Source organism: Hibiscus syriacus, unplaced genomic scaffold, assembly GCF_006381635.1.
Source record: "Hibiscus syriacus cultivar Baekdansim isolate YM2019G1 unplaced genomic scaffold, ASM638163v2 tig00110377_pilon, whole genome shotgun sequence".
NCBI lineage: Eukaryota > Viridiplantae > Streptophyta > Magnoliopsida > Malvales > Malvaceae > Hibiscus > Hibiscus syriacus.
In genome coordinates this window covers 1,948,567-1,967,217 of record NW_024062711.1, presented here as the reverse complement: position 1 = coordinate 1,967,217, position 18,651 = coordinate 1,948,567, and the positions used below count along the sequence as shown (strand labels likewise).

The window sequence follows — 18,651 nt, the reverse complement described above, 5'->3', positions numbered from 1 at the left end:
ATTTCGGCTTTGTAAAGTAAGACGGAATAGAAGAATCACCTTGATTTGAAAGAGAAATTTTATGGTGAAGAAAAAAACTTCACGAACCGTTAACCTTGTTGAATCTTTCTTTGAAATCCTCTCAAATGGTAGCAAAATCAAAAGCGAACACAATTTCGACAGAGAGCTCTTGATTGACAGTGTTGAAAATCCATGAAAGGATAACAACATTGTATTGGTACCACTGAGCATGAAGAGCCTCATCATAATTCTCCTGATGGCAAGCTTTATCAACAAAAAGAAGTTTGTTCTTGGCAAGAAAAGTGATACACATTGAAAGACTCCAAACATTATAATTATCTAGGCCAGTCAACTGATGAGAGACCAAAACAATGTCCGGAGTGTCTGATGGATGAAGGTAAAGGGGATGATGAAAAGTAACTTCATCCTTAGCCAAATGGAGAAGAATGGCAAAAGAGGAAATAGGAAAAACTTAATTAGAATTTGAGAAAAAACAAACACAAGGACGATGAAGAAAAGCCCATTTTTACAAGCCTAAAACTCCAATAGATCGAAAGAATGGTCATACGATACCATGTTAAAAATGTTTTTTTTGTATTGAGTTAAAATGTACAATAAGTATGTAACCCTTTATATACAAACATTAATCAACTTGTCTACTTACTTGCCTAACGGTTTTCTAATTATCTAACTGATTTTAACAACAAACCATCTCTATAACTTCTAATAAAACAATAATACATATTATTTCAATGGTAATAAAATGAAAGAAGAATATTTTTTAACCTTGAGAATTAAGCCCAATAATCTCCAACACACTATCACCTTACCAAACTGATGGGGTTTATTATATGGTTTATTATATGGTTGAAAATAATTGAATTTAATTTTAAACTAATGTTAAAATTAATTATAATATCAATTAATATCATATTTTAATTAACAATAACTAATAAATCTAATGAGATGATGTACTAAATCTTTTGAGCAAAGATTAAAAATTTGAATTCTAAGGGTGTGAATGGAGCGAATTTGGTTGAGAAGATTGATCTCATAATAGATCCATGCAATACTCAATATGAATTAGTTGATTAATAGATAAGATATTATTGTAGTTTATCAAAAAAATATTATAATTGAATTAATGTTATAAAATAGTATATCATCAATTACAATATTTTATAAAACATTTATAATTATAATATTGATCAATATATTATAACAAATTATTGATAATGTTTATTAATATATTAATATATTTCAATAGTAAACTATAAAAATAATCATTGAACTTTTAGAACATCTGTATTTGGTTAGTAAACTTTTAAAACCCGCAATTCAATCACCAAATTATTAATTCATTTTTTGTTACTATCATTGTCATCAACTGCATATTCATCAAAATTAAGAGTCATCATCCTCTTTTTCGTTTACACCTTCATCGTATGATATTATTTCAATTGTCGTTGTCACTACACAATACCCACCATACTGAGAAAAAAAATTGATCTAAATTTCTTAGGTATTAGCTCTTTCCCTTTATATTCCTAAACAATAACTTTACGCTATCGTTGGCAATATAATCCTAACAATGAAGTGATATCATTATTGTGTTTCATGCAAAAATATGTAGATGTTGATATCATATGTTGTTCTTTTTTATGATTTCCTCATTCGATCTTTTTAACAACAATTTATATGATAATTTTTTAATGATTGAATCAAGAATTGTACTAATCTTATAGCCTTTAACTTGTCTAATAATTTTTTACGATGTTAGATCGTAAAGCTTGACCTATTAGAAAATGAACTTTTAAGTGATAAATGAATAGTGTAATCGGTATCCTTCCTTGGTGGTAAACCCTTTGGTGCAATGAACACTTCTTCAAACTCTAAGAGCAACTGAAGTATTGTTCTCATTCGCTATGTGTGATTTAGTTTACATTTGTAACTAGTAGAATCTTATGACTGCCTTAGTATCGCTTATTCTATGCAAAAGTGTCATGAGGTTAAAGTGCATCTAGTTGGTCCATGTAGCTTTAGATGTTTCGTTGTTGCGTAGACGGCTAAGTCAGCCTAAAACGTTAATTTTGATTACTTAAAATGAGGCGAAAGTTAAAATACAGGAGAGAAATTGGTGGCACACAAAAAAATGAGGGAAAATTTAGTGTGAATGTCTAAAATTTATTCACAAATGAGTATGTACAATGAGGTGGGGAAAGCCTTTTTTATAATGAATTCTTTTTATATTTGACGGCTTAAATCTAATTACATGGGCGGTTAAGATTAGTTTCCTATCCTATCTACTATCACAATTATTCTATAAGGCAAATACTAGAGTTGGAATGCAACTCAAATAGATAGACACATGATTTATCAGCATTTCTCAAGAATCGGGCCAAATTAAGTAACTTAGATAAGCTCAAAAAAAAAACCCCCCACAAAATCTCTTGGGCAGCTTTCAGTACACATGCGTCGGATCCCAACTCGCAGGCCGTGACAAAAACTTGAAATTGTACTAGTTGAGATCTGGTGCCCATGTCTTCTTGCCATCGATGCATGGATGGACTTAGACAGGGTGAGTGGGGCAGTCGCACCCCTAAAAATTTAAAATTATTATATATTTTATATTTTTTTCTATGTATTTTCTATTAAAAAATTGTTTTCATTTTTTAAAATTTTATAACTTCAAGTTTCTCCATGTGTTTGTATATATACGTATAAAAGACTTATGAAAAGCAAACACTTCCTTACACATAGTATCCATCTCCATGGGAAATGGTAACCTCAAAGTTCATCAGATCATCCTTTCCATTAGGAAATGATATGGTACAACACTGTGGCAGGTTCAGCTCTGCAATGTCTGCAGAAACAAGGAAATTATATGGAGCAACAAACAAGAAAAATAACTCAATTGAGCTTAACCTTTGTGTAAACGCAGCTCTCCTGCAGATTGCTTTTTGCTTGGGGTTCGGGCAACTTCTTTCTGTGTTTCCTTCACTTTAAACAGTCGAACCATTGCTTGTACTACACATTAAGTTTTAAAATGTCGTCAATGTTTATTTGTTGGTAAATTCAAATTAATCTTTTTATACATTCAAATTGTAATAGTATTGAATCATAAATTATTTATACATAAAACATGCATTTTATTTGAAATTTTCAAACTTTAAAACATGAATAAAGCAATCTTTAAAATTATGAATTACGTTAACTAATTGAATAGCTTAGCTTTCAATCCACTTGGAGTAGAAAGGCCTTTTATTCATCTTTGTAGTATAAAATTGAAAGGAAAAAAATTATAAGTCAAAATAAACCTAGTGTCCTTGAAGACGATCGAAATAAGCTGATATAAGCAATTAAAATATAAGAAAAATTATTCAGTAATTAAAATCAATTAAATGAAAAGTTTTTCTTTAAAAAAAACACAAGTTCTTTTGTTTTACGATAATATAAGTTATTCGTATCAAAACACGTATCTAATCATATTTTGAGTAATTCTAAAGGTTTTTTTGCAAACCCTTGCGCATTATAAAATAACCTAACATATAAAATAATATCTAAAAATTGTATGCGAGATGATTATTTGTGTATTGATATGAGTAACTTACAATGTTTCTTAATTATATTTAGCTGCAAAATTTGTAAGTCTCAACATCCAGTAATAATACATTGTATAATTGTTGATAACATATTTGTATGGTAATAAAATTATGTTTAACATAAGTACGTGTATGATATAAAAGTGTACGTTATTTTAATGATAGTTAATATTTATATAAAATTAAAAAGAATATTGAGTTTGTTAATTCGACTATGTGAATATGATTAATTTATTTTTGTGTCTATATGGTATATGTATATATTATGTATAATATATGATTGATTAATTTATAATTTTATAGTTGTGTTATGCTTTTATATTCTTAATAGTGTTTTTAGTATTTTTAAATTTTAATATTTTTATTTTTATTTTTAATATTTAATATTTAATTGTTTAAAAAAAAATTTAAAATATTTTTTTATTTAAAAATAAATAAGTTGTTGAAATTAAAAAAATAATTTAACCTTCGAATTTAAAAAATAATTTAATTTATCTATCATATCGTCATCAGTCATCATGGATCAACACGTTAGCACTATAGACTATCACATTAATATTGTAACGATTAGTATTCAGTTTCATAGGTTAAAAGATCAAATTATTATTATTTATTAATTTAAAAATTATATTGACTGTAAAAATATTTAAGGGCCAATTAATTTTTTAATAAAATTGAGAATGTATATTATTAAGCCAAATTTTTATAAGAGGGAAACAATGTTGGCGAAGAAATAAAGAAGCAGCGAAAAATTAAAGTTTGAAAACAATGTCCAAATCATATAAAAAAATATTTAGATTAGTTAAACGATTTTAATAGTTAAATAATTAATATTTTTTTAAAATTTTAGATTCAAATATATATTATAATTACTTCAAATTCATAAAAGAATCTAAATTCTAAAAGGGTTGGTGAACACGTTTAGAAACTGTAATTGTCGGTGTATTAGGTTATTGTCGTATACATTTATTAAAAATACCCTTTTATAAATTTTCTCCCAGGGTTCCACCCGATATTCAACTACTGTAGGAAGTTGCCTTTGGGCCAAACATTCATTTTTACAAAATTTGCTCGCTTTATTCGACTCTTAAAACTCATCAATCCCGAGAAAAATCAAAGCTTTACCCTCAAGGCTTGACCTTGAACCCTCCAGAAGACGCGTAGTTGAAAGAGACGATGAAACAGAAGTGATTCCATTTTCTCGCTCCTTCAACCCCGTATCTTGCATTACCTCAGTGCATTTCTTTTCTTATTCTTAATTTTTTTTTGTCAAGATTGCTCCTTGAGTGGCTGGGTTATATCTTGTTGGTCGTCAGCTTAGAGTTTTGAGCTTATTCTGCTAAGGATTTCAACTGAGAAGAAATTGAAATCGGGAAACCGTCGGTCTTTAACTTTCCAGCTGGAATTCAGGTACTTTTAATCTCATAAATTTCTAGGATATTTGAAAACTTTAATCATTTTTTTAATTTCGGGATTATTGGTTTTATTTCCCGGATCTCATTGGGGTATACGCCTATGGGTGTTTTAAGATGTTACTCAATCTTGTTTATTTTGGTCATTTGTTGAACTTCAGGGACATATTTTATGGATTTTCTTGTGTTCTTTTTTTTTTTTTTTGAAATTTTAATTTGAGATCACCATCTTAGACCACTTTGTTACTGGGTTCCACTTAGATTTGAGATTTTGGTACTCTATAGATTACTGAAACCTATAAGATTGTCATTCCTCTGCCATTTTACCTAGAATTGATCCCTGGTACTGAAAAGAAAGTTATTTTAGCTATGTAAACCGATTGATACAAGTCAAAAGTGCTTCTGGGTTTCTAAAATCTTTGCCATTACCATTTGAATCTTTATCAGCCATGATGGGACGTCAGTCTAGCAAAACGAAAGGGGGTAGTCCAGAACCATCATCCCAAGTCAAACCAGATTTGCAGTTGGAAGCTGACTTGAGCTCCTACGAGGCTGCTTGTAGACATGATTCAACTCTGCAAAATTTCGATGCATTACTCCAGGAACGTACTAGCCACGTCATCAGCACACTTGCAGCCGGTTCGGGTGTTCAGTCCATGTCCTTTAACTCACTCAAAGTGGTTACTGGCAGTCTTCTTGAAACCAACCAGGGAGTGGCCAAAATCATTTTAGAAAGTCAGAGAGATATATGGAACAATCCGGACTTGTTTTCTTTGGTGGAGGAATACTTTGAGAACAGCAAAAAGACTTTAGACTTTTGTACTGCCCTTGAGAATTGTCTCAAACGTGCTCGAAACAATCAGTTAATTATTCAGTTAGCTGTTAATTGTTTTGATGAAGAGGTAGGATTAGGAGTTGGGCTTGAGGGGAAGAAATTTGTGAAGACGTTGGAAGAACTAAGGAAATTCAAAGCTGCTGAAGAGCCATTCCCCAAGGAGTTCTTTTTACTGTTAGACTCGGTCGGTAGACAGCAGGAATCAATGCTGGGGAAGTTGCTGGCACGGAAGAGAAAGCTCGATAAGAAATGGAAATCAATGAAAACATGGAGGAGGGTATCAAATGTGTTGTTTGTAGCTACGTTTGTCTCTGTGTTGATATTTTCTGTGGTGGCAGCAGCCATAGCTGCACCACCTGTTGTGACAGCTTTGGCAGGGGCATTGTCAGTTCCTATAGGTTCAGTTGGAAGATGGTGCAACTCGCTTTGGAAGCGCTATGAGAAAGAGGTGAAAGAGCAGATGGAAATAACAACTACAATGGATTTCTTTACTCGTATTACAATCTATGATATAGATGACATAAGGGTGCTTGTTAGCCGATTGGAGATCAAGATTGAGTCACTGTTGCAGACTGCTGATTTTGTACTTGGACAAGAAGATTCTTTGAAGCTTGCAATGGATGAGATCAAGAGAAAGCTGGGAGAATTTATGGAAATCATCGAGAAATTGGGTCAACAAGCTGATAAGTGTAGCCACGATATTAGGATGGCGAGGGCAGTGATTTTGCAGCGGATGATGGGACATTCTAGCACATCGACAACTGGAGAAGGCCCTTGGGAACTCTAACAATGACATACCTCACCGTGCTCATGTTGTACCGATTTTATGCTCCAGGTAATGGAATTCCACCTCTATTCATCAGGTGAGTATATGTGAAATTGATCCTATATAGTAACTATCTTATTCAACCGATCTAATTTTGTTTCATCCTTGGACTAGACTTAATTGGGTCATTTGGTTGAATGAAAAACATTCAGTTGGGAATTCGTTTGCTTATTTTATTAAACTTCCCTGCTTTTACCCCAAACATGCCGACTCTGCGGTGTAGTCGCCATTCCGATGTTATAATTGATGTTTCGGTGATATTTAATATACGAACATAGGGTTGATTGAATCATTACTCATTGATCACCACGCTTGGTTCCTAGCTGGTGTTGTAGTCGATGCTATATGATTATATATAGGGTGTGACGTGTGCACTCAGCTGTGAGAAAACATATATGTGATGTAATGCTCTTATGTGCTTAGGGTTGATTGCCACTTGAATTCCATGTTTGTTTCGTGTCCTAGCAGGTGGTGCTGTGCTTCACTCTGTTCAGTGCTATGGGTATTCCATCATGAATCGGAACTCTTTGTTACCTTGCGGGGGACGAAAAGAGAGAGGCACTGTTATAGTAATAAAGTTGTAAAAGTTGTTCATACTGAATTGTTGACAGCATTGGAACATTCGCTTGTGATCTGGATTCCAGTTGCTGAACTTGATCGGTTTGAATTAGGATATCAACTGTTATAATTATTATAAAAAATTATATTCTAAGTCATCGTGATGATTAAATTCAAGTCACCAAAATATTGTTAGTCAATTGATGTGTAATTTTTTTATAAAAAATGATAACTTTAGTAAGTTTTTATTTTAGTCATAAAAGTTTACAATATGGTCAACATTGTTAAGGACGTTGCACATTTTAGTCACCGTCATTCTATCGTTAAACTATGAGTTAATTGTATCATTCATCCTCAAACTATGATCATTATTTTAAATTAGTTTTCAAACTTTTAAACATTTCAATTTTATTTTCAAATTATGACCTTCAATTTAAATTGATTTTTAAATTTGTAAATATTTCAATTTCATTCTCAAACTATAGTTATGTGTATCTCGTCTTTTATTAATAAGATTATTTAAAAATATTATTTTTTTTGATAAAATGTAAGACCATTATTAATAGTTATATAAACACTATGTATTATATAATAATATGATGTGATATAAGTACTAATTAATATTGATAATTGTTTGTATATTTCAAATTATTATAGTTAAATTTAACATTCATTGTTATTTATATCACATTATATTATTATATAATATATCAATATTTATTTTATTATGATTTAACAATAAAATAAAAGTAGTATGATCAAAATATACAATTTCTCTATTGACATTGATTAAAACAGTTAGATATAACATTACACATAAATGCTAAATTAAGTACCAAAATTTATATTTATCTATTTTACAGAATAAAAAGTGTTAATGATTTAGATTAAGACATAACAATACCATCAAATTATAGCAATTAAAATATAATGATTACATTAAAAGATTGTTTAGTCGAAAATCATAATTTGATAAAAGAAAGGAATGCAAATACTTTGGGATGCTTCCTACATCGGCCTTTACTGTCCAAATTTAAGTACAGCATTATCCCTTCCCTCTGCTGAGAATCCAAAATGTTGTATGTATTTTTTAATTTAAAATGACTGGATTTGCTTGAAAGATGCCTTTTCAAAATCTTAGATATATACCCAATGAATGGTATATGAATATGATGTCTGGCACAGAAAACTATTAAATTTATTATTGCACTTACACATGACATGATTGAATATAAATGAAAAGAACAAAAAGACAGTGGCCTGTAAAATATTTTTCAGTGACGTTGTTATTAATATCATTTTATCTATATTTTTAATTTTCTGACTGTTGGAGGTCTTCCACGGAAGCTACTCTCAACCTGGCGTTGGGGGCAGCCTACTACCCTACCTCTCACTTACCCCATTACATATGGGAATTGGGTTTTGTTGTTGTTGTTCACTTTCACAACACATGATCGATTGTCTTCAATTAGGGGTGCATTAGGTATTTGTTCCTTGAAAACCTCTATTGTTTAGGCATTTTCGGATTCCATGAAGTTTTATGAGGAACCATAAGGGTGCGTTTGGTTCACGGAATGTAAGATTACCAGTGGGAATAAAAGATTACCAGAGAATAAGATTACTGATAATGTTACATTACTGTGTTTGGTTGGTATGACAGGAATGTAAGATTACAGTGTTTGGTTGAAGGAATAAAAGATTACTATAATGTATATTTTACCAAATTGTCCTTGTTCTATATTTGTTTTTTTAACAAGTGAAATTCTAAATATTTAAATAAAAATTATTTATCTAAAAATTCTATTTGTTGATAGTATATTACTTGAGTATTTAAATATATCATGTATGATTTTAATTTTAATTAATATTAAATTTTATATAATTTATGTAAAAATATATTAAAATTTTACATCAACATTTAACTAAATGTTTATATTGTGGAAATTCTTCATAGATATTCATAATAATAAAAAATGTAAATTATTTTTGTTATCTAAGATATAATATTTATTATATCTTCTATATACAATAATTTATTTATTTATCTTTTATATTTATACTTAATTCTGCATACTTTATCATTATTATTTATCTCATTAATTTATATTGCAAAAACATATTTCAAATAAGTAAGAAAATATAACACTAAAAATCATATTGTCTATAATTCTATATTTCACCGTCATTCATCATTATCTTTGCTAATATTTTAATAAAATTATTAATACTCGGTTCAAATCTGATTTGTACTTAACTCTTGATTACGAAAAGCAAGCAAGCCAATAATATTCAATCCTAATCTAATTTGTACTTAACTCAGCCATAAAATAACTTGTTCATCCGTCTTTTTTATTTCAATTTTGGTTTTTAAGTACAGTTTTTTGGATTTCCAATTTTATAACCACTAGATCAGCCGACTCTCAATTGAATTGGTTCGATTGATTGAATTAAAGACCTCGAGACCTCGTTTGGATGTGCGTAACAGACTAACAGAGAAGTGCAAGCTTTGAGGAGGCCAGGGAATGCGTGGGAATCTGGGTGTGTTGGATTTGAGCGTGGATATGCAGGTGGCAAGGACTTCATTGTGGGATCCTTGTGAGGAGAAACTGATTTAACGAAAGACTCAAACTCGTGTACTTGAGGTTAATTTTCCAACCGAACAATAAGAATCGAATTTCATATAAAACAATTACAATTTTATTAGCATTATTTAGAAGGAATAAACAAGTTAAATGGATTCTACTATCAGTTAGTGTATTCTTTCTCTCGGATCAAACCACATCAACCCGGTGTAACAAAATAAAAACCCGATGATTATGTTTAATAACAATGCAGCGTTTCATTTCTTCTTTGGATATTCCCTTGCCCCAAAGATGGTTGATCCAACTCTGACATTGGTACTGCCCATTTCAATCTGCGGAAACAATGAGACAATCCGTTAGACAGTCGTTCTCTCGTAAGCTTTAAAAGAATTGAATGCTACTTCTATGGGGTTTGGTTAGGGAATATGACACAATAGATACATGAGTATAAAGGTACAACCCTACAAGAGTTCTCGAAATATATGAGAAACTTCGAAAAAAATTAAGTATACTCATATCTAACACACCCAAATTTGAGTAACATAGCATGGTTTTGTGCACGGTATGTGGCAGGAGCACATACATTGCACAACAATGTTTTAGTACTAAAGCATAGACAAAGCCAATTGCATACAAATATAAAGTTTTCCTTATCTAGATGGTAACGGGAAAACAATCCTTACAGCTAGTTCAAAGTCGCCAGACATTCTCATTGACAGTTCACATTGTTCTTCTAGAATTCCAAGAGCCTTGCAGACTTCACTTCAGCAATTTGTTAATGTCTTGGTATCAAATAAATATTGTTAGAAAAATAAAGAATCGATTGAAAAGGATGGAAAACCGAGATAAGAAGTTCAGCCACCTTGAAATTCTCCGGAGTTGATGTATAATCAGGCATCCCGATTGTCATCAATCCACAAAATTGAAGATTCGGGCAATTTAGACTAACATGTTTTGCAAGTTCCACACAACCTAAAGGCTCAACACCAAATTTTGCTGCAATAACATGATGCAGGAAAATACTATGAAAACGATCTCCAAGTGTTGATAAAAGGAGCTTCTTTGTCAACAAATATACTTGACCTAATCTAACTAGGTACTTAGCCCCAATGAACTAGGTTCCAATAGCCATGTTGATAGAGCATAGTACGGAACTAGAAGCTAAAGAAACAAGATCAGTTTTATCTAGCAAACTTAAAGACAAATACATGACAACACGCTTGAACGTGCAAAGCCTTGACACAACTCAACGAAAAACAATATATTTTCGTTGTAATAAAAATAAATTTACTTATATTCCTCTCCATTGGTGTTCACCTGGACTAAGACTTTCAAAGTTTCCAACCGCACTATTAAGATGATTTGTAATCTGGCCCAAAATAAGGAAGATGCTCAGTTTAATAAGTAAAAAACACAAATACTTGGCCACATTATGAATGTTGTTATTGAAACTATCAATTGAAAGCTTTGACATAATGATTAATGATATAAGAAAACAAAATCATATAAGTCATTCTCGCTAAAACTAGATTCAAAATTAGGTATAAATTAATTAAAAAAGTTGTGTCTAATTCTGTCTCCAATACATAAAGGAACAGTTTATAGCAATTATACTAATGGAAATGAACAGAATTACCTTCTCATCATCTACAGTTTCCACCATGGCGAGGTTCGGCACAACAGCTGCATAACAATGAATAATAAGTAAACACACAACAAACATTGCCCTCCAGCAAAACCAAATGAAGTAAAAGTTCAATTTCAGATACCCATTAAAAAAGCTCAGCTTAAAAGCAGTAATAATAAACTATGATGTAAACACAGACATTTTAATCGAAAGTTCCTAAAAACACGTAGCTTTGCTTACCAATCAAAGGCTTCAATTTATTGCTCTGCAAATTCCCAATAAAATGCCACTCTATGTCATCCGAAAGCTGCGATTGCAAGCACGGAAATGATTATTACTTCGGTACTCTATCATTTTCAAAATAGAAATGATTTTTTTGACTAGTTTGATGTTTTTTCTTTTGAATGAAGTGGAGGAAGAACCTGAGGGGCTTTCTCGACAAGTTCTTGGACGTAGTTTTCGCCGAAACATCGATGACCGGCGTCGTACACTTGGCGAACGAGGGAGACGGGTTTCGATTTACTGACGACAATGACGCGGATCCGCTGCAATTCACGACCACATCGCTCGGCGACCTGTGATCAGTATATTTATCGATCTAACACCGATCAGATTATATTTTTCGATCTAACACCCGTAACAGTAAAGCGTGCCCCCTGTCCCGCGCTATATGTTGATTTGGCACCACGTGGGGTATAACGCGCCCCATGTACCGCGCTATACGTTGACATGGGTTACACGTGTGTATAGCGCACCCCCTAATTCGCGCTATACGCCACGTAGGGCTATAGCACGGTCGCGCTATACCTGAATTATATTTAATGTGGTCTCTGGTTCGCGCTATATCTTTTATGAATAATTACATATAGCGCGGTGCAGGTACCGCGCCTTATATGGTTATAAATACACTCATCCGCCGGTTAAGTTTCTCACATCTCCTCGCATCTCTCCTCTCAACTTATAAATTAATACAACAATTTCGTTAACGAGTAATAATTCAGGCAATCTTCTCATATTTGTTTAGAAGTTCGTGCGATTTTTCGTTATAAGGTAATTTTGTTATAATTTTTTAATTATACTTATTGTTTATTATCATTATTTGAAAAAATATAATACTAATTATTTTCAATTAATTTTTATGTTTGTAAAATTGAAAAGTGGGAACATACGTCGAAATAATTTTACGGTACAGGTAATAATATAATATTATATTATTTAAATTATTTACGTTGATGTGAAAAAAATTTATTGTGTTATATTTTCGTTCATATATAATTTATTTAATCAGGTTTGTTTCAGTTATTTTTTTACATATATAATATTGTCGCACTTTTAAACTCAAAGAATGGCGCGACTTTCAGCTATTGTTTATTATGATGGTGAAATTCGAGAAGATGAAACCGACGTTGTTTTCGTATCAAATGAGCGTGTTAAAATATCATTCAATAGAAACATAACTCTTGAGGAGCTGATAACAAAGATTTCGAGGAAGATTCATGTTGGAAGTAGTAGAAGAATGTCGTCGTTGCAGTACAGATTTTCAACATCATTGTTACTATTAACTTATACAACGTTCGAACTTTCGAACAATTATGATGTTCAAATGATGGTTGAAGCTCAAAGTAATTATTCAGACACCGCTATTGAGATGTATGCATATTTTGTTCAAGTGTGTGTTGTTCGGGGTCAATCATTAAGCTCCCACTATGGGCTGGCTGAACAAGTTGATCAAGTTGACAGCCCGACTACAGTAATGTGTAATGATTTTAATGTCATAATGAGGAAACATTCATCCGCAACTCCTTACGATATGTACCGAGGTGGGTCCACGAACAATCCGTATGGCAACACCGCGTCCAGTTCAAGGGGAAGACATTCATCTGCAAATTTCTTTGACCTTAATATGGAGATGTCATCGACGCAACAATCTGTGCAGTTTCCATTTGACACGATGGCTTCAAGCTCCAGGGGAGGCATTCGACTACGAGCTTTTTCTATCTCAATGTCGATATGCCTTCTAGTTCAAGGGGAAGACATGCAAGTAGTAGGTTCTTCGACCTAAATGTGGAGCACATGGAGGAACCATCATCTCCACCAGAAGAACCGCTTCGTGAGCCTGGTGCGGATGGTGCTGAGACTGGACTATTCATTCACCCAGAATCACCGCAATTCAACTCTGATGATGATGATGTAGATGAAGTTCCAGGAAATGTGACACAAACTAACCCCTCCTGCACACATGTATGAAGCTGATTATGGTGCAATGTACGGGCCAAAATTTGCGGATATGCCTCATCTCGGTGACTATGGATATTACTCATCAATAAATAATGGTGAGTTATCTTTAGGCATGGAGTTTTCAAGCAAAGAAAAAGCAATGATGGCTATCAAAAATTACAATATCCGTAATTCTGTTCAGTCCAGAGTCAACCGATTGACGACCGAAAAATATGTATGATATTGTGCCCGACGCGAAAATGGATGCAATTGGATGGTTCGCGTATCGAAAATGAAGAGGAAAAACAACATATGGGAACTAACAGTATACGATGGTCCTCACACATATTGTGCTGGAGGGGCCAACCAAGATCATCCCAACTTGGACTCTGAAATGATATGCCAAGCAATCATGCTCATGGTAAAAGCAAGCTCTCATATAACTGTTGCAGTGTTGATTTCAGCTATACAATCGTAGTATGGGCACACTGTCTCCTATAAAAAAGCTTGGTTGGCAAAACAAAATGCCATTGTCAAACTTCATGGCGAATGGGATGCATCTTACAACGAACTTCCAGGTTGGTTTAGGCTGGTGCGGACGTTGAATCCTGGATAATTGTGGACTTCGAAACCTTCTATGCATACCGTAATGATCGAGTTCTTCGCGATCGAAGCCAATTCTACTGGGTTTTTTGGAGTTACCCACAGTGTGTTAATTCTGCCAAATACTGCAAGCATGTGGTCCAGATCGACGGGACTTTATTGTATGGAAAATACAAGCAAGTTTTATTATTGGCAGCTGTCCAAGATGGCAATCGCAACATTCTTCCAGTTGCTTTTGCTCTTGTCGAAGGAGAAGATACATATTCTTGGGTTTTTTCCTCCGAAATTTACGTGCACATATTATCACGAGGGAAAACATCTGTGTTATTTCAGATCGCGGAGCTGGGATCAAAGCAGCAATGAAGACTTTGTGTCAAGAAGAATGATGAGCGTCAATTAATTGTGCGCATGGGTAAGTGAAAGCAAGTTAGTAAGTTATACATTTTTTGATCATTTTAATTTTGCAAAGAAAGCAAGTTAATAAGTTATACATTTTTTGATCAGGTTGCGAACTACTTCCTCGAACGTTTGAATCAATGCTTCAAGATTTGCGACGAAGAACGAGGAAGGATACGATTACATCAGCCTCATCGATAAAGAAATGTGGACGAACGCATATGATGGTGGATATCGATATGGACACATGACGACCAACTTGGCTGAGGCACTACTTCCTCGAACGTTGAATCAATGCTTCAAGATTTGCGACGAAGAACGAGGAAGGATACGATTACATCGCCTCATCGATAAAGAAATGTGGACGAACGCATATGATGGTGGATATCGATATGGACACATGACGACCAACTTGGCTGAGGCAATCAATTCAACCTTAAAGGGTGCACGTCACTTACCTATTGCGGCTTTGGTAAAAACTATATATTTTTGTTTGGGGGCACTTTTTGCGAAGCTCGGGGGACAAGCTCAAACCTGGATGCAAGGCGGTCATGTCTATCACCCTAGATTAGTTGCAGATCTACAGAAAAAAATTGTTGCATCAAATGGAATGTCTGTAACAAGCTTCTCTAGAAGGCATGAAATGTTTCGTGTCACAGAGTTGCCGCGACCACTTCAAGGGATTGAAGTTGTGTCATTAAGAGTAAATATAAGGGACAGAACGTGCGATTGTGGGTTTTTTCAAGCTCTGAAGTATCCATGCTCTCATGTGATAGCAGCTTGCTCGCACACACGTCAATACTATAACCATTTATGGATCCCGTATACCTTATCTGAAGTTTTTAAGGTATATGAATTTGAGTTTCCCCCAATAGGTAATGAAAAAGACCCTGATGAGGTTCAAGATTGGCTTCCGATTGTACCAAATTTGAGTTTATTAAGGGAGCGTGGTCGTCCAAAATCCAATCAAATTCATTACGATATGGATATTCGAGAAAGATCTAGACAAGACAGAAAATATGGGCATTGTAGAAACCCAGGACACACGAGAAAAACATGTCCACTTCTGTTGTCATCAAGTAACAATTGATGAGGAAATGATGTATTTGTTTATCAAATAATAATTCTTGTATTTTAATTTGTATTTACTTTAAGTTAATGATAATCAAATTGGTATTTGAATATAATTTTAAATACAATAAACTTACAATAAGTATTAAATGATAATCAAATTACAATAACTGATATTAAATGGTAATAAACAAAATTAACTGAAATACATTAAAAAAAAGTCCAACAAATTTAACAAAATAAAGTAAGTATTAAATGAGAAATAATAAAAAATTACAATTTAACAAAATAAAGTAAATACAAATATAATAAAAAAAATCTATCGATGCCTGCGACGCGAATGTGTTCCGCAGGGCGGTGGCTGTCGGTCTCGAGGAGGATTTCTTCGTATCACTGGTTCTGACTCCTCGCTGTCATCATCATCACCGTCGTCATCATCGTCGTCGTCGTCGTCGTCCTGAGCAGATACATTAAGTTGATGAGGATCTGATGACGATGAAGCACCTCCATAGAATAAGGACCCTGGAGGTGTATGACTGACTATCCCACCAGCCTACGAAAACTAGGAAAACTGGGAAAACTCAGACATCGCTGAGTGTGAAAACTGTATAGGAGGTGTCTGTGCTGTGGCCATGGGTAATGGGGTTGAACCTGCCAAATATCTAGCATATGAACCCCAAGTCGGATCTGTAAACATAGACCCATAATAGTCTCCAAGAGGGGTCATCTGTGACGGTGGCGGCGACAGGATCATAAAACCAGGTGAAGGCGGCGGCGGCGGCATCTGGTAATGGAAAGGCGATGGCGGTATCATATATGGTTATGGCATGATAAATGGCTGCGGTGGCTGCTGTGAAGGTCCTGCTGGTGCAGCTGAGGATGAACCAGAAGCACATGCTCTCCGTCCACGGGTCGGGGGACGATGGTGTTGTGTCGGTTAACGTCTCTGTCGACGTCATGGAAAAGTCCGCCCTCGTGCATCCTCGGGAAGTAGAAACGGTTTCCCGTTATTATTGAACCACTCATAATAACCCTTAGAAACCATCAAGAAGTCAGTAAAAATGGGCTCTCTACGGGGAAGGCGCCGATGTCGATCCTCCCACAACACGACCCACTCATGATGCCTCACCAGCCAATCTGTATCTGTCTTGCCGTGTCTATCTAAGCTATGCAACTCATCCATATTACGAGGTACTTCCGGAATTGGTTGAAAACAACCAAACTGTCGGAGCACGCGATCAGTGGAGTGCCACTCGACGGTCGCATAACAGATCAGAGGGACCATCGCCATCCAAACATCTGATGGACCCCTCAACTTAGGTGGGATCACCGCCCTCACATCATCAGTAGAATATGACACCCATTCAAACTAAAACAAATAATATATAATTTTTATCAAAATAATAATCTAATTATATAACTATAATCTAAAATCGATTTTTAAACATTAAAATTCATACCTGTGTGTCAGCCTTCTGATCGATTAGCACCCTAATTTTTTCTAAATCATCATGTAGCTCCTGATGATTTTTCCTATCAGTAGACCACCTATTCAAGGAAAAAAATTTATTATACGCTGTATAAAATTATTAATATACAAAATAAATTTTATAATTACCTCAGAAGTAGTGGAAATACGAATGGGTTCTTCACAACGGGACATAAAAAAGGCAATCTATACCATGCCCAAGACTGCAGCAGTAGGAGATATCCGCCGATAGCATTATGCCTGTAGTCAATGGCTCCACACATCTCCCTGTACAGCGAAGCCAAAACTGCCGAGCCCCAACTGAATGATCCGGCGAGACGAAAGTCGCTAAGATGTCGCAACCACATGCAGTGAACTAGGTTGCGCGATTTATCTGACATCAGCAACCATCCTATCAACTGCAATATCCATGCCCATGCATACATCTTAACCTCATCCTTAGAGGCGTATGTGCTCAACTCCCGAAAATTGGCATCTAACCAATTTAACGGTATCCTACCTCCGATAAAACTTTCCGGGACACGTCCTAGATTATCCCGGTACAAAGTAGTCCAAGAACCGGAAGCTATCCCTGATATCACATCTCCATCCACCGGAAGCCCAGGTGCATACAAACATCCTCAAGCGTGATCGTGCACTCTCCGCACGGAAGATGGAATGTGTGGGTCTCCGGCTTCCACCGCTCTACTAAGGTAGAAATAAGGTCTGGTTCTATCTTACAGTGACCCTGATATCTACCTATATAACCAAATCCAACCTCTACTAAATACGGCAAGACACTGCTAGGTATCACTAACTTAAGATTCATAATAAAATGATCTAATACACGATCCTTCTCCTAAAAATAAATAATTGCAAAAATTAATTCTTAATCTAATAATCATGTATTAAATAAATCAACTAATTATTACTAATAATTTAAATTAAATTAAAACGTTAAAATGTTACCGTATCAACAAAGTGTCGAGATATATGATTTCCATCCAAGCGTAGTAGACAGTCTTCCATTATATATCTGCAAAAAAATTATATTAGTAAAATATTAAATAAAGTAAAATACTTAAATAAATTAAATACATAATATTAAAAATATTATAAAATATACCTTAAATAGAGAGAGTATTTGAGAGAAATTGAAAAAATTTGAGAGAATTTGGTGTGATGAAAGTGATTGAGGATGAAAGTATTTATAGGGATGATTGGGATGTGAACGGGTGGGTAATTAAAGGTATAGCGTGCCCCCTGTACCGCGCTATACCTCACGTGTCAGATAACCAGGTATAGCGTGGCTTCTGATCCGCGCTATACCCCTACGTGGCGTATAGCGCGGATCAGGGGGCGCGCTATACACACGTGTAACCCATGTTAGCGTATAACGCGGTACAGGGAGCGCGCTATACCCCACGTGGCGCTAAATCAACATATAACGCGGG

At 34.3% G+C, this 18,651-nt stretch overlaps 1 protein-coding gene, 1 long non-coding RNA gene and 1 pseudogene across 4 annotated transcripts; 1 reads left to right on the top strand and 2 right to left on the bottom strand.

Moving 5' to 3' along the window:
- Nucleotides 1–4,712: 4,712 nt before the first annotated feature.
- Nucleotides 4,713–7,247, top strand: LOC120121593 (UPF0496 protein At2g18630-like). Of its 3 annotated transcripts, none has more exons than XR_005515999.1 (3): nt 4,713–5,012; nt 5,462–6,712; nt 7,144–7,247. XR_005515999.1 is itself a non-coding variant. In XM_039140912.1 (2 exons), the coding sequence occupies exon 2, from the start codon at nt 5,464–5,466 to the stop codon at nt 6,634–6,636; it is 1,173 nt and encodes a 390-aa protein (XP_038996843.1). In that variant the 5' UTR covers nt 4,714–5,012; nt 5,462–5,463; the 3' UTR covers nt 6,637–6,873. The 3 variants fall into 3 exon arrangements, 1 of the variants encoding a protein (XP_038996843.1); XR_005515998.1 differs by lacking the exon at nt 7,144–7,247 and adding an exon at nt 6,894–7,009; XM_039140912.1 differs by lacking the exon at nt 7,144–7,247 and having other exon boundaries at nt 4,714–5,012; nt 5,462–6,873.
- Nucleotides 4,864–5,499, bottom strand: LOC120121594. The gene is made up of 3 exons (XR_005516000.1): nt 5,362–5,499; nt 5,114–5,115; nt 4,864–5,015 (listed from the first exon to the last, which is right to left on the bottom strand). It is a non-coding gene; the product is annotated as an uncharacterized LOC120121594 (long non-coding RNA).
- A 2,799-nt stretch (nt 7,248–10,046) lies between the features above and the next one.
- On the bottom strand, nt 10,047–17,635 carry LOC120121558 (annotated as a pseudogene).
- Between the last annotated feature and the right edge of the window lie 1,016 nt (nt 17,636–18,651).